The 24051-nt window shown below is 40.9% G+C and overlaps 1 protein-coding gene and 1 long non-coding RNA gene across 15 annotated transcripts in view; one reads left to right on the top strand and one right to left on the bottom strand.

The window, feature by feature from the left end:
- The window catches only part of DTNB (dystrobrevin beta), a 241726-nt gene that overhangs the window by 50983 nt on the left and 166692 nt on the right, over positions 1-24051 (bottom strand). For 8 of the 14 annotated variants that reach the window (XM_027555893.1, XM_027555894.1, XM_027555897.1 and 5 more), the window contains exons 11-12: positions 8820-8909; positions 4827-4914 (exon numbers count right to left, since the gene is read on the bottom strand). In XM_027555893.1, coding sequence (XP_027411694.1) covers positions 4827-4914; positions 8820-8909 — 178 coding nt within the window. The remainder of the gene's footprint in view (positions 1-4826; positions 4915-8819; positions 8910-24051) is intronic. The other 6 variants (XM_027555895.1, XM_027555906.1, XM_027555896.1 and 3 more) reach the window with 1 other exon arrangement.
- LOC113901490 lies at positions 19404-21698 on the top strand. The gene is made up of 3 exons (XR_003513451.1): positions 19404-20027; positions 20525-20720; positions 20896-21698. It is a non-coding gene; the product is annotated as an uncharacterized LOC113901490 (long non-coding RNA).

Genomic DNA, 24051 nt, shown 5'->3' with positions numbered 1-24051 from the left:
AGGAGAGATGACAGCTAAATGAAATGTGGTACCTTGGATGGAGCCCCAGAAAAGAAAAAAGACATTAGGCAAAAACTAACAAAATCTGAATAAAGCACATTGTTGTTGTTTGGTTGCTAACTCAAGTTTGATTCTTTTGCGACCTCAGTGTCTGGAGCCTGCCAAGCTCCTCTGTCCATGGGATTTCCCAGGTAAGAATACTAAGTGGGTTGCCATTTCCTTCTCCAGGAAATCTTCCCGGCCCAGGGAGAGAACCCAGGTCTCCTGCACTGCAGGCGGCATGGACTTTAGTTAATAATCATATACTAACATGTTGCAGCAAACGTGCTGTACTAAAGTAAGATGTTACTAATATGGGAAAAGAAACATGGGTTATATGGAAACTCTTTGAACTAGCTTCAGAAATTTTCTATAAATCTGAAACTGTTCTGTAATGAAGTTTATTACAAACAAACAAACCGTACTTTGGCTACCAACTGGAAGATTTACTTTGTGCAATGTTAGGAATCCTAGGGTCAGTTACTTACTCGCCATGTAAACTTTGAGCTACTTTATTTTCCTATATACCTTTATTCTTTTGTCTGTAAAATTAGAATATTTATGGGAAAAGATCCCTTCCTGTTACCCTAGTATTCTCTTAGACTTCCCTGGTGGCTCAGACCATAAAGAATCAGCCTGCAATGCGGGAGACCTGGGTTTGATCCCTGGGTCAGGAAGATCCTCTGGAGAAGGGAATGGCTACTCACTCCAGTATTCTCTCAGGTTTAGGTAATCTTACAGAGCTCCATCATCTTTAATGAGATGGAGACACAGTTGAAAAATACAGGATAAGGAACAAAACCTCACTGAGCAAAACTGGGCAAACTGGAAAAGACCCTGATGCTGGGAAAGACTGGAGGCAAAAGGAGAAGAGGGTGGGAGAGGATGAGATGGTTGGATGGCATCACCAACTCAAAGAGTTTGAGCGAACTCCTGGAGATAGAGAAGGATAGGGAAGGATGGCATGCTGCAGCCCATGGGGTTGCAAAGAGTCAAACACGACTGAGCAACTGAACAACAAAAACCATTAAACCAAGGAAAGCCAACATAGTCAGCAAACTGTCATCTGCTGGGATGCACTTCTGGAGCCTCCTAAAAAGAGACTGGAAGTTTCCTGTCTGGATGAACTTGGCAGAATGAGTTTTACAGAGATATGCCTGATATCAGTTAGACTTCACTGCATCCCAGGGCAGCCCTCCCATCACCTCAGCCTTGCCTAGACTATGGAGGGCTATGGATTATTAGTATTTCCCTCTCTCAAAAATCCAGTAATGTTTTTTAGGGCAGTGGTTCCTAAGGTAACTGTAAATCAAAAGACTGAAAGTTTTCTTTTTGCTTTTTAAATGAAAATCAATAGACCCTGCTAAACCCATTGATTCTGCATTCAGTGATCTGAGGCCAGGCCAAGAATCTCTGTATTTTTTAAGTGCTGCACACAAGATTATAATATGTAGCTAGGTTTGACAATGATGATTTTGTAGGGGTTTAAAGCCATCACATGTGTGCCAAACACACATGAAAATACCATTATCTTTAATTCTAAGAAGCCATAGGATATATCTGGAATAGTGTATGGGTGGAGCAGCTGACATGATGATGAGGCTGTGAAGTCTGGGACTTGGCTCTGTGGAAAAAAAGTCTCAAAAATGTGTAAATGTTAGATAGCATGACAATGGATAATGGTTTCCTTTTCCTTTCACTTTTCTTCCAAGTTGTCCATAGTGAGTTTTTAATTTTCTCATAAAGAAACTTTACAAATAAACAAAAAACCATCTGACTACATCAAATGCTAGTGATGTTTGTGATGAAATTTTAAGATTTTCCAGACATTGTATTTCTGCTTTAAAAAGGAGTTTAGGCGCTTCAGGAAAACAAATTTGCTCTCTGGGTTCATCTAAGCAATCTACAAATTCTCGGTTTGGGATCAGTCTCTGTTTGGAAGAGGTTTCGGTGGCCATGTCTGCCACCTGGGGAGATGTGAGGGTCTGATGTTGGAGCACTTCATAGGGTGTAATGCCGGCTGCTAAAGTGATTTAATGGTCTTTCTTTGTGAAGTGTTTTGAAAAAAAAAAAATCAATACAAAGCCTATCTGGCAGGCTATAAATAAATTCTTTTGAGCACTACACCCACTTTATGCAAAGCACTTGTATCAGTGAGAGATTAGCAGATTAGAAGTCGTCTGTTTAATAGAAATCTAGTTAAGAAGACTCCACCCTGAGAGACCCAATATTTATAAGATAACTACACTTAGGAAAATAAACTGAAGATGAAAGGGGCCATATCAGAATTTAGTCTCAAGACCATTCTAACAAGGATCATTTTCACATGAATTAGAGAATTGGCATCAGAAACTATCAGGTGTAAACAGATTTATCTTGTTTGCAGTAAAGGAGTACTAGGATCTCCTTTTCAGGGTCAAATGGCTTTGGAGCTTTTATTTACAAAATTTAAAAAGTACTAAAGTCAGTAAGACTGTATAATGGTATTAAGTATATTTAATTTTAAAACTCCAACCACAACACTACTCCATCTCAAAAAAATTATTTGTAAATTTTAATTTCTAAAATAATAAATATTTGTGACTGACTGGTTTGACTAATCAAATAAAACTAGTCTTTTTCCAAGACTTTTACCCCCCATTCTGTTCCATTTCCCTAACCTTTAGAGTTGGAATGTTAGAGTCAGATGTATGACTTATTAGATTCTCAAGGAAAAGATTCTGAAGTCTAAACAAACCCAAAGGAATAAATTACATTTTGAGAGAGAAATGAAGCAAAACTCTCTATTGGCAGCTTTCATAACTATTTCCCTAGGAAGCAGTAAACATAAATTAGTATACAATACACTGTGGAGTACTGTCCTGTAAGATCTTGGCCTGCCTGTCCAGTCTAATCTCACTCCAGAACTCCAGGACAATATTGGACCCAATGGTTTGTGATTCCTGTAACCCCTCTAAGAATTTTAGATAGTCTTGCTGACTGTTAAAATGCCTTTTCTGCATCTATTGAAGTATTATAATTTTCTTCTTTAAATCACTAATATGGTGAATGACACTGGCTGATTTTCATGTGTTAAATAAATTTGCATTCCTAGGATAAATCTCACTTGATCATGGAGTATTATCCTTTCTATTTATTGCTGGATTCAATTTGCTAATATTTTCTTAAGGATTTTTGCATCTATGCATATGACAGAACTTGGCTTGTAATGGCCTTGTATTGTTTTAGATTCAAGTTATGGTGACCTGATAAAATGACTTGGAAAGTGTTCCTTCTTTTTCTATTTTCTGAAAGTTTGTGCCAGATTGTTATTATTTCTTCCTTAAACATATGATAGTATTCAACAGTTAAGACATTTGGGCTTGGAGTTTTTGAAGTCAACTATGAATTCAATTTAACAGATGCATGACTATTTAGATTTTCTATTTATTATGTCAATTATGTAAATTTGTATCTTTCAAGAAATTTGTCACCTAGTCATCAAGTTTATTCATAATATCAAAGATATTCATAATATTCTTGCCATCCTTATAATGTTTATAGGCTCTGTAGTGATGTCCTTTCTTTCACTCCTAATATTGGTAATTTGCATTTTCTTTCTTCCCTTTTTATATATTTTTTAAACTGAAGTATTGTTGATTTATAATATTGTGTTAGTCTCAAGTATATAGTATAATGATTCAGGGTTTTGCAGGTTATATTCCATTAAGGTTATTACAAGATAATAGGTATAATTCTTTGTGTTATATGGTAAATCTTTGTTGCTTATTTATTTTATGTATAGTAGTTTGCTAATTCCATATCCAAAACTTGTCCCTCCTACCCTTTGGTAACCACAAGTTTGTTTTCTATGTCTGTGAGTCTGTCCCCATTTTGTTTTTTAACTATCTATTTATTGGGCTGCACCAAGTCAGTGGTGGGCATGTGGGATCTTTAGCTGCAGCATAGAAGATCTAGTTCCCTGACCGGGAATCGAACCCAGGCCCTCTGCACTGGGAGCATGGAGTCTTAGCCATTGGATCACCAGGGAAGTCCCAAGTCTGATTCTGTTTTGCATATATACTTACTGTATTATTTTTTAGATTCCACATTTAAGTGATATTGTCTAGAATCTGCTTTTCTCTGACATTTCACTAAGCATAATATTCTCTAGGTCCGCCCATGTTGCTGCAAATGGCAATATTTCATTCTTTTGTATGGCTGAGTAATACTCCAGCTTGTGTGTGTGAACCACATCTTAATTCAATAATCTGTTGATGGGTACTCGGTTTGCTTTCATGCCTTGCCTATTGTAGATAGTGCTGCTATGAACACTGGGGTACATGTATCTTTTTGAATTAGTGTTTTCGTTATTTTCCAGATATACACCCAGGAGTGGAATTGCTGGATCACATGGTAGTTCTATTTTTAGTTTTTAAGGAACCTCCATACTGTTTTTCACAGTCTTCACCAATTTACATTCCCACCAACAGTGTATAAAGGTTCTCTTTTTTCCACATCCTTTTCCCTTTCTGTTTGATCAGGATTTCTAGGGGCTTTATTAATTTTATCAATCTTTTTAAAGAACCAAATTTTGGTTCTTTGATTTTCTTTTACTGATTGATTTTTAAAAGTGGTTATTATAGATAAAATTAAAGACCACTGCAATCCCTTCCTTAAACCTGTTTCCCGCCTCCTGTCTCTGAGGTATCTACTCTCCAGAGTTTCATGGTTACCATTCCCCTTCCATCTATATATTAAAATAATGTAAATTTCTGCTACTCTCCTGTAATCCTCTATTTACTTACCATGTTTCCTGCCTCTGCAGCCAGCCGGGCAGCATAGCGGGCTATAAGCCGGTGCTCCTCGTCCAGTCGGCTAGGACTGTCCAGGACACTGCCAAGGAGATAAAAATTCAACAGGTATCTATTAAACAACCCCTACTCTTGCTTCTCTCTCAGAAAGAACAGATGGAAAAAGAATGGTAACAAAAGAAATGGGGACCTGAATCATAGATACTAATGGTCTTCTGAGACCAAAGGGATTTAGAGAAATGACAAGGCCATGTATAACATCTCTTTTGGGCAGTATATCCCTGTTGCTCCTACAGCTTCAGAGGGGACACTTCTGTTTGAATGCAAAGGCTGAAAAAAGGGCATCTATAAAGCCTAGGGAGCTATTTCCAATCGATTGTTTTAAGAAAACCTCATGACATTTAGATATAGGTCTTGAATTCAAAAAGACCAAGAGAAAACTAAAACATCACGAAAAACAGAGGGCTGGGGAAGTACTCTTAACATTGGCTGAGCAAAACTGAGGAACCTAAGCTAGGGCAGGCTCACAATATGATAAAGTGGGGGAAGATTCCATGGTATCAAACATTCCCCTCCAATGTTCTTTCTCTTCTTTTACCATGCTTGTTCTATAACTGTAGCCCCAACTTGAGTGAATTAATTTAGTCTGTTACTCTTAACAAGAGTTCCAGCATTCTAAAAATTTTAAACTCCATTAAGGTAGGCTACCCACGCCTGTATTCTTGGGACTTCCCTTGTGGCTCAGCTGGTAGAGAATCTGCCTGTAATGTAGGAAACCTGGGTTCGATCCCTGGGTTGGAAAGATCCCCTGGAGAAGGGAAAGGCTACCTATTCCAGTATTCTGGCCTGGAGAATTCCATGGACTGTATAGTCCACAGGGTCGCAAAGAGTCGGACACGACCGAGAGACTTTCACTCTCATTTTCCGCCACTACCTTAGTGCCACTGCTGCTGCTGCTGCTGCTAAGTCGCTGCAGTCGTGTCCGACTCTGTGTGACCCCATAGACAGCAGCTCACCAGGCTCTGCCATCCCTGGGATTCTCCAGGCAAGAACACTGGAGTGGGTTGCCATTTCCTTCTCCATTGCGTTAAAGTGAAAAGTGAAAATGAAGTCGCTCAGTCGCGACCGACTCGTGGTGACCCCATGGACTGTAGCCCACCAGGCTCCGCCATCCATGGGATTTTCTAGGCAAGAGTACTGGAGTGGCTTGCCATTGCCTTCTCCACTACCTTGGATAAAAGGATTCTTGAGCAGGAGGCTAGTTCTGTGTATATGTTCTGCTCATATAGAATCTTCTGCTGATTATGGTTGACATCTTTAATTTAGGGTGTGATGTCAACTGCTACTTATCCATATAAGGCACTTCTAGATTAACCAGCACTGTGGCTATATAATTCTACTTTGTTTCAGTTCTGACAGAAGCTTTAAGACAACAATAATGATGATGACTATCTGACGAGAGATGACTGTCATGGCTTGTTTCTACTTTGGCTCCAGGTTCCTGGAGTTCCAAACCCCTGATTGCAATTTAACAGTATGACAAAATATGAAATATGAAAAAAATTTAAAGACCTTTTTATAATTACTGCAGAGAATCTGGGAAGGATGGAGGTAAATCAATAGAGATCTGGACTTTTCATATACAAAGTCAACTATATTTTTCTTAGATTTTTTTTTTTTACCATCCTGTATTTCTATCTCTGTGACTAACTCTCTAAGCTTCACTTGGTCTTTCCTCTAGGATGAATTTTTTTTTTTAAGGTGCTGCCACTGTCAATGTCATGGTCTTCTGCCAAGGACACTTCTCAACACTATATAATTTTAGGTGTGCAAGTGTCAGTCTCTAGCATATATTAATATAATCATTTCTCAAAAGATGATCTTGCAATAACAACATGCTACCAATGGTTGCCTTTAATACTTTAGGGTTAGGGCCCCAAGGTCAGGGCTGAATTATAGTACTTATGCCTATGTTTGTCTGAAACAAGAGGACTCTGTTTATCTTTTAAATAACAACAAAATAAACATTTACCCAAACAAGTAGATACTGTTATGGAGGGAACAGCAGCCTAAGAAGTGGGACTTACAGAGGCTGTCCTCTGTGACACAATAGGTTCCTCTTTGCAAAAGAGGTCCTCCTTCTCCATCACATTCCCTCTCCTAGGAGGGTTGATTTGACCTGTCATTCCTACCTGAGTGTGGAAGACATGGTCGCTTTAACTGGCCATGCTTTCCAGCCAGAAACTAGAACTTTCTGTTGATGATAGGTTTTAAGGTCAATGAAAACTACAAAGGAAATTAAAAAGGTTCCTTATTCTTCTACTTCAGCTGATTTTAAATCTCAATATTCAGAATTATCAATAGTTAGCCTGGAAATTTCTGTACAAAGCTCAGTTCCTTCAACTATGAATCAAGAAGAGATGCAGTACTCACCCAATCCTCATGTTCTTCCAGGGCTCCTGGCCATCAATTCTCACTCAGGGAGCCTCATCTCTAAGCCATGAGACTTGAGGGTCTCAGCTAAACCTAGCATACATCTTCCTGGGCTGAAATATCAGGTAGCAGTGTCTGTCAAATATTCTGCTGCTGTATTCACCATGGAAACTTTTAATCACTTGGACAACTGCCCTTACTGATACTAAATAAGTTGTCCTGCCAGGGTGAGACAAGTCTCTTCCCAGAGATCAAGGGACTGGGACAGAGTGCTCAGAAATCATCTCTCTATGATACAATGCACAATTTGTAGGCCTTCCCCTCCACAGAATAAGCTTATTAATTATAGCTGGGAGATAGGAGAACCCTATAATCTAATGCTTTAGAGACAGGTAAATGCTTGAAAGTAATAAACACCATTTGGTCATACTGGGAAAACTACGCAAAGTGCTGTAAAGTATAATACTTAAAACAGTCCTTTTCAATTATACATATTTTAAAATTGACTATTAATTTATTTTTCTGCTATCACAGGGAATAAGCGCTTCCTGTGGAGCCAAGGCATGTTAAGGGCAAAGCTATGATCAAAATTTAAGTCTCTAGCCTCTCCCATGTGTTTAAGTTTATAAATTAGTTTTCTCTCTCAGAGTAAGAATCTCAGGCTATTTGGCACAGAGACTCTTCTCTGCTGCTATATAAAGGGGAGGGATGGCTTTAGATCATTTAAACTTTACCTGCCATTCTCCTTGCAGAATGGTGGCAGGGGTGGGCATGGAATGGATAGGTGACTTTGGGTCTACCTGAATGCAATGGCATTTTGTCTGCTAGTAACTCTTTTAAAGGGTTAACTTTGCTAGAGTTAGTGGTTATCAGATGTTTTTCCACCATAACCCTCTGAGGGATCAGACATATTCCCATATCAACAGTAGTTTCTAGTTAATTATAATACCTATAATTATTATAATATGAGGAGGTATATATGGTTTGGTAAAAGTCTCTCAGGTGACAATGACTCAATACCACTGTTGAAAATCACTGGTTTAAATCATCAACAATGATAAGATTTTGGGGGAATGGATGATGATGCAACACATAAAGATGTAACAAGGTGATGGTGTCAAAGCCTCCAACGTTAGACAAGGTGTGCTGATCAACCCTAGACTTTGAACATGGATTGAAAGATTCCATTATTTAGGCAAGAATAAACAGGAAGAGGTTGTATCAAATACCTCTGTGAATACACGGCTTTGGGACTGCACATCTCTGAGGTTTACACCCTTTTAAGTGTAGTCTGAAGGAAGGAAGGAAGGGCACTTCACTTTAAGGAAGAATTTCTGACTCTGTGTTTAGGTAAGTGCCCAGGCTTGGCAAGGCTCCTTCTCTTTTAGAAGCTAATGCTTTAGCAATTATTTAAACCCTGCCAAACATAGCTGGTAGCTTCTCAAGAAAAACCCCACATGCAGAGTATTTTCCAGCTGGCAGCCCCGGGTAACAGAGCTCTCCCTCCCTCCGATCAGCCCCTGGCCACCCGCCTGCTGCTGCTCTCCCACTGACCGTGCACAGTGCTGCAGACGGGCCACATAGGAGGCTATCAGCGCATGCTCGTCAGCCAAGTGACTGGGTATATCCTGGCTATACTGTAACCTAGGAACAACGGAGGCAAAGACAGCAAGCGTGACACAAACACAAACAGAGCGAGAAAAGAACATGGATTAAAATGGGCAAACGTCAAAGAAAAATAGAACAAAAAAAATCATGATAAGGAAAACAATGAAAAACCACAAGGCATAACGGAATATGGTGTTAGACCATAGGGAATACATCTCATTAATCCCTTCAACAAAAGCAACCCCTTTGAAAACCGCTTTGGTAGGCGGGCTGCTACTACAGCCCGTGAGAAGGAGAAACCAGTGTGGGGGCCACCGAGGAGCCTTACCCACCAGGCTTGCCCAGGTTCTGGGCTCTGTGATGGATACATCTTGTAGGGAATGCCCTCTGGCAGGAAAACTGAGGCAGAGTGGGTCCATTTAATCACTGAGTGGCCCCTTAATTCTCCTGTGGCTTCTGTCTACCTGTCAGAGTTTTCAGTTACTTCATGTTACCAATTAAACCTTTTTATTTCTACAAGGATACTGCCTTTAGCATCATTCTATTTTCTCCCATAACTGATACTTATATAAAACTTGTTAGAATTGTATTTAATGGACAATGTTGCATACAATCTGAGTGAGGCTTTCTCTTACAGATATTTGGAAAGTCCTTAAGCACATGATTTTCTCTTTTTTTTTAACTTTTCACTAGAGAAGTATTAAAATATGCACAAAGTAGAAAAAGTTATTTAATGACTACCATTTGACATGGCAACTCACTCCAGTATTCTTGCCTGGAAAATCCGTGGACGGGGGAGCCTGGCGGGCTACAGTCCACAGGGTTGCAGAGTTGGACTCAACTAAGTGACTGAGCACGCACACTTCATGGACCCGTCACTAAAGTTCAACAAAGATCAACACCGTCAACTTATTTCATTTATTCTTCCTTTTTCCAACATTTTGTGCAGGAGGGCATGGCTAGAGTAACACCAATTTATTATTTCGCCTGCAAATACTTGAGTCTGTACATCAGAGAAAAAATTTATACAACCTCGACACCATTATCACATCTGAAAAAATTAACAAAAATTCTTGAATATCTTAGTCCATTTCCTAAAAAATATCCTTTTACAGTTAAAGTCAAGATTTAAACATGGTCCACACTTTGCATTTGGTTGATATGTTTTTTGTTTTTGTTTATGTTGGGATTTGATTATATGTTTCTGTTCTTAATCTGTAACAGTTCTTCCTTTTCCCTGTTTCTTCCCCATCATCTACTTATGAAGAAAACAGGTTACCTTGCTGCATATCCTACATTTTGGAGGCATCATTAAACTTGTTTCTCTAGCCTCTGTGGGTCAGATCTAGATGCTGGACTAAAGTTTTTGCTTTTGTTTTGTTATTGAGACAGGGCTAGACTCCATCATATATAATATGATGTACTTATAAATCAAACAGAAGGTACGTAATGGAATGGAATGGAATGGAAATACCAATCAGTGGATTCAGATACTACTGGTTACATCTCTCTATTACAAACATGCCCATCAACTTTTCACCTAATAATTTTAGCATTTAAAATGATCCCTGCCTAGATACAGTATTTCATGAGGGGTTACAAAAGGTTGACTTTCTAGTTTTATCATCTTTTGCACGTTTATTCATTTCTTCTATTTGCTTACTGTAAAATACTGCTCATTCAGGACAGGTAAAACCAATGGTTAATATTTCTTATTTAACAGCAACAGAAAAATGAGCTAGTGCCTTAGGAGGGTTTTTGTTTGTCTTAATATCATTATAAACTCACAGACTTTTGTGTATCTGATGTGCTTCAATCCGTTACAATGGTATTCAAATCGTCCTAACTTTGGCCAGTGGGAACCCCAGGAAGCAGGCTTCACTAGAGCTTATTAGCTTCCCTGTTTGTACAGTAAGATGCCTCAGTCTCATCTTGTATATGTCCTGCTCCACACTTAGAATCAACCTTTCTTCCAAGGGTCTCAGGTCCCTTTTACTGAGAAAGAGCATTCAGAAGCCACAGTCAGGTTACTAGAGTGCTCACTGTTCTTGGGTTGTCACCACTTCTAGGTTTTTCAGTGGATAAAGCTAGGAAATTTCTATATTTTAGAATAAAACTCAGTTCTTTCACCACTTTCAGATATCATTCTATTTTCTAACTTGCATTATTTTCATTGAGAACTCATTGGAAAATTTTACCCTTGTTCCCATATGTAACATGTCTTTTTTTCTCTAGCTGCTTTTAATGTCTTCTCTTTATCACTGCGTTTTTTTTCTTTTTTTGCAATTTGATTGTGATGTGTGTTGCTATGTTTTTCTGTGTTCATTCTGCTTAGTTTGTTGATCATCTTGTATCTGTGTGTTTGTAGTTTTCATTAAATATGTAAAAATTTATTCAGAAATTTGGAAAAAATTATTTCCATGAATAATTATTTTCCTCCCCTTCTGTTACACTGTTTGACATTGTCCCAAAGGTCACTGAGGCTCTGTTTTTCAAATGTTTTTCTCTCTGCTTCATTTTAGATAGTTTGTATTGCTTTGTCTTTAAGTTCAGTGAACTTTCATTTTGTAATTTCTGACCTACTGTTAAGTCCATTCACTGAATTTTTCAGTATAATCGCTTTCAACCCTGTAAGCTCTAATTTTTTTATTTTAAAGGTTTTAATGGAAGTAGACTATACATGCAAAAAATTCCAATCACATTTATACTAGGTTCTTTTTTATTTCTCACATTTTCTCCACATTATGTTGATATTTTCTTTTATAAATATATTTTTAAAATATTTACTACTTGGCTGCACCAGGTCTTAGTTCTGGCACTCAGGATCTTTACTCTTCACTATAGCATGTGGGACCTTTAGACGCAGCACGGAGGATCTTTTTTTTTTTTCTCAGTTGTGGCATGTGGGATCTGGTTCCTTGACCAGGGATGGAACCCTGGCACCCTGCACTGGGAGCACGGAGTCTTAACCACTGCACAACCACGGAAGTTCCTCGTTTATACTTTCGATACTTATCATGGATGCTTCAAAGTCCATGTGTGTTAGCTGCATCACATGGGTTATTTCTGGCTCTGTTATGTTGACTAATTGTCTCCTGGTTACATGTCATACTTTCCTGCCTCTTCCTATGTCTTCTAATTTTCCACTGAATGGTGCAAATGCACAGTATTATGTTGCTGAATGTCTGGATTTTGTTGTCTTCCTCTTAAGAATGGCAGTCAATTTCCTTGTGAACAGCTTGATCCTTTTGAGGCTTGTGTTGAAGCTTCATTAGTGCAGATCTAGAGTAACTTTATTTAGGGCTAATTTGACCCACTCCTAAGATGTGGTCCTTCTGGGGTCTTCACTGAGTGCCTCAAGCATTCAATCTTGTCTCTTTACTCTGGTTGGTTAGAACTCAAACTATATATGTTGGTTAGAACTCAACAGTGTGAGCTCAGGTAGTTGTTCCACTTTCAAATCCCCAGGGGTTGTTCTCTCTCAGATCATGTGAAATCTCATTACATGCAAATACAGCTTAGTTTTTAGCTGAAGACTCAAGGGATCTCTCTTCAGATTTATGGAGCTCTTTCTCTGCACATGTATTCCTCTCTGGTGTTTTGCTCAGCAAATTTTGCTCCCTGACTCCAATCTCTACTTTCTCATTCTCAGCAAGACCACCTTGCTCTGCTTATATCCTGCACTGGTGTTTGGCAAATGCATTCCTGCAGAAAGTCTGGGCAATCATGGGGCTATCTCACTTGTTTTCCATCTCAGGAATCAGTCCTACGCTACTTACTGTCTAATTCCTGAAAACTGTTGTTTTTACATTCAGACCAGTTTTCCAGTGGTTTATAGTGAGAGAGCTAATTTGATACCAGTTAGTCCACCATGACCAGAGTGGAGGTTCTTTCTGTAGTAACTTATTTTTATCATATCTCTGTAAAGTATCAGTTCACTTCAAACTAGAATTCAAAACAAAGCTGGGTCTTTATGGCAGACAGATTAAGAAGTAGGTTATATAATCCTGCATACCAGGACAAAAGCTTTAGTTTTTACTCTGAAATTAGAATTTACTGGAAAGTTTTGAGCAGAAGTGAGGTGTAACTTGTATTTTAATAGGATCATTTGCTACAGGAAGGATAAAGTGCTAGAGAGCAGGGGGAATAAGCAGTCAATTAGAAGGCATCTTGACATTCCAGATGAGAGACAAGAGTGGCTAGGAAATAGTAGCTGTAGAAGTGATAATAAATAACAAGATATTAGATAGACTTTGACAGTGATTTTGGATAGATTTAATAACCTGACAGTTTAGATGGGAGAAAAATTAACGATTCTGACCAAGCAACTAAGAAAATGGGACTGCCATTCACAGAGATGGGGAAGAATATGGGAGAAGCAGATTTGGTGGGAGAAGATATAGAACTGAGTTTAAAACATGCTAGTTATGAAATATATATTAAATACCCAAGTGAAGGTATTGATTAGGAGGAAGATGTGTGAGGGAAAAGGTGAAAGTTCAAGGAAAAAGTCTCAGTCAGAAAAAGAAGTTTTACAGTAACTAGTATGCAGATTTTATCGAAAGTCATGAGTATGGATGGGATCACCTACAGTGAGTTGAGTACAGACAGAAAAGAGAAGTGGTCCCTCTGGTATGCTAACATTTATAGGTCAAAGAGGTATGGAAAAATCAGCAAAGGAGGCAGAGAAGGAATAGGAGAAAAGCCAGAAAGCATAGTATCTACAGGCAAGCACAGAAAGTGTTTCAAGTACAAGGCAGCAATCATCTACATCAAATGCCACTGACAGGTCAAGCCCGGAAGTCCTGAGAATTCACCACTGGATTTAGCATGTGGGAAGTCTCTGGTCTCCTTGACAAAAGTAGTTTTGGCAGAGTAACGGGCATGAAAATCTGACCATGATGTGTTCCAAAGGAAATGGCAGAACAGAAACTGGAGACGTTTACTCTAGAAGCAACAGTCCATTAAACTCCATTTTAGGATGATACGAAGACTGCTATTCAGAACTAGTGTTGTTTGCCAGATGATTAGGGATCTAGGCCAAAACGAAAAGCATTAACATTAGCTGCTTATGGCAAATGAGGAACTTAAATGCCCATGAATCTTTGGACAATTTTGTTTGGGGCAGACTCTTGAGAGTCTCTTGGACTGCAAGGAGATCAAAACAGTCAATCCTAAAGGAAATCAACCTTGAATATTTATTGGAAGGACTGATGCTAAAGCTGAAGCTCCAATACTTTGGCCACTTGATATGAAGAGCCAACTCATTGGAAAAGACCCTGATGCTGGGAAAGACTGAAGGCAGAAGGAGAAGGGAACGACAGAGTTTGAGATGGTGAGATGGCATCACCGACTCAATAGACATGAATTTGAGCAAACTCCAGGAGATAGTGGAGAACAGAGGAGCCTGGCGTGCTGCAATCAATAGGGCTGCAAAGAGTCAGACAGGACTTAGCAACTGAACAACAATGGGTGTTATGTCATTCTACTCACATTCAAAAATGTACCTGTTTTTCAGATTTACTTTTTGATAAACCCTTTCTTTTTTGATTATGCATACATGCATTGAATGTGCTGCAATGTGTATATGCAACATATATACAATCCCAACTTACAAACAGATTTTGCTTTAGAACTCTGTTTTTCTAAAACAAAGTCAATCCTTTGGAATATTTTGGAATCCTATAACAAATAAAATAATGAAAATAACTGTTCTATTTCTAAGCTATCAAAAGTTAATTCAACCCATAAAAGTAGGTGATTTGCACGCCTGAGTACACAATAGTTTGAATGGCACTTCTGATGGAGATTGGGCATGTGAGTCAATGTTTGGAGCACTGACTAGAGTCAGCACTGTGCCAGGACAGGAGGACATGAGCAAAACCCAGACGTGGATTTTTCTCCTTGACTGTTAACATCAAGAGAGCAATAGTCAAGTAGAAAAGAGATGATCACACAAATAAGGAAAACTCCAAGTGTAATGAGTGTTATGACGATAAGGACACTGTTCTCCTATGAGAGGAAGTAATAGTAGAATTTTACCCAATTAGGGAGACCAGCAAAGACAAGGGTGATTAAAATGAACCAAAGTTAAAAAGAGAAGTGACCATGAGATGAATACATTTCTCCCCAGGTACCTAAAGAGAGTTCTTTCCCTCATAAGGCATCTCCCAGCTCTAAACCAATGGTAATAATGAGCATAGTTGGGGACAGAAGGTCCTGATGGGACTGCAGGGTCAAAGGCAGCATTTCTAAAAACACATTTCCCCAGACTTCTTCCTTTAGAACCCTCAAGCTTCTACTGAATCAAATTACCTGGGAACGAGGCCTGGGAATATGCATTTGAAACAAGCTTCCAGGGCTCCAGCTGCACACTGCAGTACGAGAATGGCTCTCCAAAACAACAGAGGCTTGGGATCCTAGGTGACAGTCTCATAGCTCCAGCAGAATCTCCAGTGTTAGCAAGAGAGGGCGCCTTTGGCCCAGGTTAAGAACACACCCATGGGCAAGGTAGCATGGGGAAGGGATCTGATGGTGGGTGGGGGTGGTGAGGGGGTGGGTGGCTGGGATGAAGGGTAAGCAGGGGTGGGACAAGGTCAGAGACACTACAAGCAAGCATGCTAGAGCCAGTGTGCACCCCTGGTAGCAGAATTATTTACTAAGTAAAAGGCAGCAGAGCATAGCAACCGAGAACTCGGGCACAGGAGTCAGGCAGTCCTGGGTTTAATCCAAACTCTGACACTTGTTAGCCATGTGAGCTTGGACATTAACCTCTCTATGTCTTAGTCTTCTCATTTGTAAAATCACAATAATACAAAATCTACCTCATGAAATATTTACTTTAGAGAGTGTTGGGAGGATTAAATACCATAACATAGCAGTTACTACCAACAAAGTACTGTGACCCATCAGAGACTTTTACAGATCTTCTGTTTGTTCTTAGAACAATCTTCCATAAAAGGCATTACCTGTAATCTTCTCAGCTTCGTACTCCAGCCCTGACCTCTCCCCAGAGCTCCAGAATCATGTAACTTTGATGCCCGTTCAGCATCTGCCCTTGCCTGCCTAACAGGCATCTCAAGCCCAACATGTTCAAAATACAGCTCAATTCTCCACACGTTCCTTGTTCACCTGCCACTCCCCGCAACTGGCTGGTTTAATAAACGGCATTCTCATTCACCCAGTCAACAAGCCCCAAAGCTGAGAAGTCTTCTTGATTTCTCTTTTCCTCCTGTTGCCCATCTAATCTCTTAACCAGGTCCTGCTGGCTCTACTTTCAGAACAGATCCCCAAACCAGCCACTCCTGCCATGCCTACTGCTGCCATACTCTCGTCTGGAAGTCCTCCCCCAGGGCCACTTGGTCTACTCCAAGAGCCTCGTGACTGTTTTCTTTTCTTCCACTCTAGTTCTCTACAGTCGAGTCTCCACACTGCAGAGATTTTTTTTAGTAACAAATCAGTTTGGGGAGGTGATGAAAATGTTCTCAAATCTATCGTGGTAATGGTTTTACAACTCTGTGAATATACTAAAAACCACTAAATGGTATGTGTTAAATGGATGAGTTGTATAATATATGACTTAACAATCATCTGTTTAAAAAATAAATCAGCAATTCTGAAACTGCTATGCACACTATCAGCCACCGACCAAATATGTAAACGGATGGTGACTGACGGGAGCCAGGTTTCTCACTGATAAAGAGTGGAAGTTACAGCTAACCAAGAGGGGCCAGCAGGAGTGTACTGCATCAGAACCGGATATTCCAGTATAATCCCTGTCCTTTATCTCTCAGCCCTCAGTGAAACAAGCAGGCATTGCTATACGATGCTACGTGCTTGAAATAACTGATGAAGAAAACCCCTTTCCTAGCAGAAATGCTGATCAAGGGGCAAGCAGCAGCAAGATTTGAGAAAAGGAGTAAGTTTCTGGATCAAGCCTGGTGGATTTTTGCCTTCAAGGAGCTAAGGGTCTTGAAAAGCATGAAACAAATGGCTAATAACAATTCTATGATATGTACAAGATGCTACAGATCATAGAAGACGAACACTTCATCTAGCTTTAGGGTACTAGGGAAGGCTTCCTGGAGGTGGTGAAGCTAAGTTGAGAAGGCAGAATTAGATGACAAAGAGAAGGAAATAACAGGAAAAAGGATGGGAGGCACCAAGGCAGAGCAGCATATGCGCCGACCTGCTTGGGGAACTGTGAGTGATTAAGTAACTCTGAGAGTAAATGCCAAGTAGAAACCATGGAATAGGTATGGCTGCAGAGGATGGCGAGGGTCAGCTCAGAAATGAAGAATGTGTCTTGCATCTTGCAGAACTGCACTGCCACTAGCCACCTGTGGCTGTTTAAATTCAAATTAATTTAAGTAAAATTAAAAATTCACTGTGTTGCATCAGTCATATTTCAAGTGTACAGTACCCACACATGACTAATGGCTACCAGACGGGTTAGCACAGAACATTTCCATGCTTTTGGACAGCACTGCAGAAGGGAAGAGCCACTAAAGATTTTTATCCAGGAGCATAACATACTCAGACCTGTACTTCAGAAAAATCCCTTTGGTCGCAAAAACGAGATTGGATTGGTGGGGAGCAGACTAGAGTTTTCCTAATGAGATCCAGGAAAAAGGTTAAGACCTTATACTACAGCACTGATTTGTTTTAAGTGTCTGCTTATTAAAAGAAATTGAAACATTTTAATAGTTTGATGGGGATGAAAAACCAAGTCCGTCTAAGCCAGACCAGCACAGGAATTTGAGCATCACTATAGGAGTTTCCGTCGTGTGTGCAAGCTCATGGAGCATCTTAATAGCATCTTATTAGAAAGCAATGTGCTGCACCTAGTCAGCTTCTTAGCAGCAGGGACAGTCATGAGGTATCCAAGGCAACAGCCTCCAAAGCATATGTAAAAATGTGTGTGTGTGTGAGAGAGAGAGAGACTGACTGTGTATATGTTCTACTGGCCATTTGTCAGATCTCAAGAATTCATGCAATGGTGTGGTTCCCTGACGTCCCCCAGGCTCCTCTAACTCACATAACCTTGCTAACTTCCTCCCAAAATCTTCCTTCTGTGTTTTGACCAAAGGTACCTAGCTCAAACCAGAAAGAAAACCAACCACTCCCTTCCTCAGCACCCCCACATTCAAAATGTAGCAAGCCCGTCTTCAAGCCCAAGATCCCTCAAGCATCTCAATCGAAATGTGGGGACACTCAACTCACGATTTCTCCCCCAGACCTGCTCCTTCTTCCCCTCTGCTCTGCTGACAGTCCATCATGGATGCAATTCTTGCTCACATTCTGGATCTCAAGCCTCAGTCCAACGAGAGGAGGAAACTATTCATATCAAAGTTTGGAAGTATGGAGTTGGAAATACTCAAGCTTTTAATCTGTACTAACCTGAGTTAGAACTGCTGAAGGGTTTACCTTAAATGCTTGAATGGAAATGGAATTTAATCCCAACCCAGAAGCCACTGAAAACTGGCAGGCTGCCCAGGCCATCAGACAGACTCTGGAAATGTGCCAACTCTGCAGTTCCATAAGATTATGTGTTAATTTTCAATTACTCTGCTTTTCTGTCTTTCAAGGAAAAAAAAAAAATTGGAGAAAAAATAATTGCTGAGTTGCCTTGGAGAGGTTGTCACAAAGAATTCATACAAGGTAGCTGTTTCAGGGCGCTGCTGAAAACCTCATTAGTTTTTGCTTTCCACCAAACTCTATTTTTCTCATTTCACAGAAAGAGAGAATCAGTGGCCCGAGTCCACACATGCACAGTATCTGCCTTGACCAATTTCATTTTGTCTCTCTTCTCAGTTTCCCCACATCTCTTTTGTTTTCAGTCTGAAAAGGCAGCGTTCTGTGGCTTCTGTCACTCCACTGCCTTCTGTAGATAACAAGATAAGCTCTTTATCTTGCCGCCCAGTCAGAAAGCCATTTTAAAACCCATATAGGACAACTCACCTCTTAACTTGGTCACGTTTCTATAGCTCAGAAGTAGTACTTAAACTGTGGCACCTCCTGGCCTTTAAAAACTGCTTCTCCTTCTTGTGAAGTATGGATTAAAGTAAAAAGGCTCCGATAAAATCTTGCCCTTATTTAAGGTCCCTTGCAACTGGTGACTTACTCAGGATCTGTGGCTCTTGTATTTACCTGTTCACCACTCAAAGGGGGTGTTATGTCCCACGCAATCATCTCCATAAACTGAACAGAATAGCAAGAATTATTTAACCCTTGAGAAAAATTAAGGGGGTAAGGGAACAAAGGTCTCCTGAAAGAAATCCATGCACGTGGAGGTGTGATGTAATATGCTTTCACGTGTACTTCTTTCAGAAACCACCTGAGAAAGAAGTTTATAGTGACATGTCTCCTCAACAGCCCCACCTTCTCCAGGGAAGTAGACTCACCCTTGTTTGTGAATTGACCCCTACCCATTCAACCATGTTATTCTAGGTGGGGCCACTGAACAGAAAACACCGGGGTGGGTAACACGACCCAAGATGGATCCAATGTAACTTCCATTGAAAGTTTTCAAACTGGATCCACCTAGAGCAATGAGGTTACGAAATGTGAACACATGGGTCTCCTGGCTTTGTTCCCTGCTGCGTGGAATGATAGTTACATTAGGGAAGAAGGAGCAGATGTGCAGTAGAGAGGAGCGAGGAGGTGATGGGTGGGGGAAACACCTACAGCAGTTAGAGTTCCCCTTGCTCTGTCCGCCCAGGGGCCCAGCCACTACCCCCTGCTCTGCCCACAGCCTGGTTACAAAAACAAAAAAATCTTCTTGTTTTCCCTAAGCCAATTCAAACTGACCTTCTATTATTTGTAGCCAAGAATTATGACTAAAATAGAAACTAATACTGGGAGTGGGGTGTAACGCTGATTGGAACTAGCTGAGTCAAGAAGTGTCAATGGTAGCAAAACTCTCCATCCAGGGAGGGAATACGTCAATCTTTGCTACATGGCTACAGAGCAAAGCCACTGGTTAAACTGTAATCTCTGGGATCCTAGGACTTGGATCTTGTGCCCCTCTGGCTGGAGCCCTAAGCACTTTGAGAGGAGTAACAGGACACAGTGGGGCTTTCCTGAAGTCTTTAATATGATGTTCCAAGAGACAGAGACACGTTGTCTGGAAGCCAGTAGCCTCAGCCCACCAAGGTGAGATGATCAGGACAAGTTGGGTTTTTATGGGGGTTGTATTGTTCCAGAAACCACAGGCATAAATCTCAGCTCTGGCAGGGTAGGGCAGGGGCAGGTGCCCAGTTATGTAGACATTCTGAGGCTGTAAGTGCTTCTTACACAGACTATGAGCCATCATTCTGTATTTCCCCCCACAGAGCCTTCCCATTCCCGGGTGGGCTTTCCTCTGGGTTTCTCAGTTGGCTTAGGTTTTAGTTCTCTCCAGTCTGGAAAAATCAGTTACCATTCAGCCATCTGCTTTGCTGCTTCCAAAATGTTCTTGCTATTGTTTCCTCGCCCATTTTTCTCTGTTGTTGTGGGCTTCTACTAAAAAAAAAAAAATCTCTTGACTGTCATTTTCATGGTGTTTCAGGAGGAAATGGGCAGATATGGCTTAATATGTCCTATTTCCTGTGACTTTCCTCTCCCCTCCCCCCCTCCCCCGCTTCTCTAAATTACAATTATCCTATTTTCAGATATCTGCTGTTACAGACTTGTGAGTTGCAGTTGTAGCTGTGAGTTGTAAAGATGTGAGCGTTCTTAAAACTTCTCATTCGGTCACGGTAGACTAGGTTAATGAATCACAAAAGAGCTGATCCTGATGAATGGACGTTACCCAGATATCCGGGACCCCATGCTGTCTGCAGGAGGTGGATAAGACCTCCAGGAAAGGTGAGTGTGCACTCATAGTCATATTGCTGCACTGTGTCAGGAAGAAAAGCTCGTGGGGAGGGAAGTGTGTGTGTGTGTGTGCGCGCGTGCACATGTGCACACCTCTGCACACCTCTCTGTGCTGGGCAGCAAAACAGCACTCTGCCAACGACCTCTGGTATTTTTCTATTTACAGGATCTCTGCTGCTCTTGACAGTACAACCTTCTTTAGGGGAAATGCTCCTCCCTCAATTCTCCTGATACAGGTCTGAGAGTTTGGCTCCCTCTCTCTCACACACACACACACACGAGGATAGGCAGTAATGCCATCCAGGACAACAAGAATCCTTTCCTGGAGTCTCCTAATCTGAAAGAAGAAAGGCACAACCTCTTGAGTGACAAGGCTGAGGATGTGAGTTGGAAGCCACTGGCACCTTGAGCAGTGGCTGTTCTATAGGAGGAGGGAATGAAGACTGCCCTCTGAGAGGAGCCAAGAGATGGAGAAGCCAAAGGTGGACGTCTCGGTGGCAGTTCAGCTTCTGCTCTTCCCTTTCTTCTTTTTGTTGGGCTGTGCTGGTCTTTGTTGCAGCGCATTCCAGGGGCTTCTCCAGCTGCAGTATGAGGGCTACTCTGTTTGCTGTATGCAGGCTCAGATGCCCCACGGCATGTGGGATCTTAGTTCCCCGATCAGAGGTCAAATCTGCATCCCCTGCATTAGAAGATGGACCCTCAATCCCCGGACCACCAGGGAAGTCCGTACAAGGTTGTACACAAGACTTTTACAATGTTTTCATCTGGCTTAACTGGGTTTGTGCTTTTTTAGATTTTAATACTTGAAGTTAAAAGAGTTAAAACTACTGTACCAAACAAATGCACAAAGTCAAAAGTTTCATCCTGGAGGTTTTTGTTGATGTCAAAGTTATATGAAGTGCCCACAGAATTGTAAACATTTTTATGTGTATAAATAATTAAAGGCAAAGCTTTAGAATACATTAAAAATATCAGCATCATTTTTCATATTGGTTTGAATATAAGGTATGACTTAAAATAGTACAATAGTGCAGACCGTAATAATGTAATCACATTCTGAACCTTGGGGAAATAGACGGGTAGAAGCAAGCCTCAGAGGAAATTAACTAGCAGAGGGGCAATTTAAGTCTGTTTTAAAGTTCTGGAAGTTTGTTTGTTTTTAAGTATACTGTTCTGATTCTTTAACAGAAGCACATTTCTAGAAACTACTCAGTCTCAGACAAAGACGAAATTTCTTTTCAACTATAAACATGTCAATATGAGAATATTAGAAGAATATTTGGAGGGCAAATCCCTAGAGGGGAACCTTTCAGGTACATAATTTACAGTTTCTCACATGATTGTCAGCATCTCAGCCCTTTATAAGGTTTTCTTCTGTAAAAAGTAACCATTACATTTGAGACCATCTTTTCCTGAGCTAATCAAATATTTTTTCACCACTGGGGCTGTGACTATTTTTATATGCATGGCCTATCAGAAAGGTAGAAATTGGAACTCTTAATTTTTTCCTGGGGCGTTTTTGATACTGTGTGTATTCTTATTTGACTCAGTGACTTACGTCTTATGCTGAGTTCTAAAGAAAACCTCATTCTGGAGAGTAGCCTTACGCCCCCCGAGGATTCTTTGCCCTGGCAGAGGAAGGATCTATGACTGGGATGACGTGTCAGGCTCCTGGCTTTTCTCAGACTCTGGAGACACAGGTCTGACGACATTCAGAGGAGAAAACAAACACGGATGAGTCCTCGAGGAAGTAAATAGGGTACTATCTGAAATTTATACGGGTTAGTAACTGGGGCCAGGAAGAGCCAGATCTATGAGTTATGCAATTAATGTCTGGATGTTATATCATCATTTCATTCTGAATAGAAATGAAATCTCCTAAAGTTCTAAGGACAATATTGCTGGACAGGGGCATCTTGTTCCCACGCAGCCTCTCTAACAACTACTCTTCATGCTAAGTCACAGAGCTCTGCCTTTGCTCCAGTCTCTTAGGGCTTTGGCCTCGCTTGGTCTGCTGGTCAGCCCCTGGAAAGTCTGTGACTACCACCGCTAGCACTGACGAAGCCTATCCAGAAAGAGATGCTAGCTGAACTGCTGACTTTAAAATATTCACCCAGGTTATACAGTATCATCTGAAACAACTTTCAGAAATCGTAGATATTTTGTGACTGACAATGGCAGCTGGCCGTTGACTACTGAGCTGGGGCTTTATGCAGCAACATCAAGCTTAAGGGTAGCAGTCCTTCTAGAGAGGAGCTGTGATGATTATTACTCCAACTCCCTTCTTTCAGCCTGCTCAAGCAATGAAATATCATCCAGAAAAATGTACTCCCTCCAACAGACTCTAGCAACTGCATTCAGCTGTGGGTCCCTAAATGCACAGTGCCCTTGGTCACCATACTTAGGGCCCTCAGGGAGTCAGATGACAAAACTAGTAAGTGAGGAGAACTCAGGTGAAGTGAAGTCCTTATAAATGGCGTTGCTAAAACATAAAACCTGGACTTTCCTGCTAGCTAAGATCGTAAAGGATCTGCCTGTAATATAGGAGACCTGGGTTTGATCCCTGGGGGGGGGAAGATTCCCTGGAGTAGGGAATGGCAACCCACTCCAGAATTCTTGTCTGGAAAATTCCACGGACAGAGGAGCCTGGCGGGCTACAGTTCATGGGGTTGCAAAGAGCCAGATACGACTGAGCGACTAACAAAACATAAAACCCACAAGCTGACTTCTTTCAATAATCTACCTTGTCTTCTGAGTTCTGAAGCAGAAACATTCCTGAGTTGATACTTAGATTCTGGGTCTGGCTCTGAATGTTACGAGTGTTTACCATAAAAAGCTAAGGCCAGCAAGGGTGACTGTAAAATCGAGGCAGGTGGGAGAGCTTCTACTGCCGTGTATTCTTTCATAAGCCTCCTGTTCCTCTGAGAAAGGACATCCTCTGTAAATCAGCCCCTCCTCCCCACCTGTTCTCTCATTAGTTCACTTCCTAAATACCAAGGACAGTAGCTTACATCCTCGCACACACACCCCATAATGTAGATACTATTATTGTCCTCATTCTACAGATAAATCAACCAAGATAAGAATCTTGTGCAAGGTCAGGTGAGAGCCAGGATTCAAACACAAAGTCAAAGGGCTCAGGAGTCTGTGCAGAGTTGAGACTGCTCACACCACTCAATTTTGCCCCAAAGAAGCAGTGTAGCTGCTGTCCTGCTGGAGCGTCCCAACAAGGCTGCAGACAAGCACTGTCATCTGGTCAGGGTGCTGAGTGTCCATGTGGGTAACACTGCATTAGCAAGTCACTCTGGTTTGTTAAGTCCCT

Source organism: Bos indicus x Bos taurus, chromosome 11, assembly GCF_003369695.1.
Source record: "Bos indicus x Bos taurus breed Angus x Brahman F1 hybrid chromosome 11, Bos_hybrid_MaternalHap_v2.0, whole genome shotgun sequence".
Classification (NCBI taxonomy): domain Eukaryota; kingdom Metazoa; phylum Chordata; class Mammalia; order Artiodactyla; family Bovidae; genus Bos; species Bos indicus x Bos taurus.
This window is presented reverse-complemented; position numbering and strand designations above follow the sequence as displayed.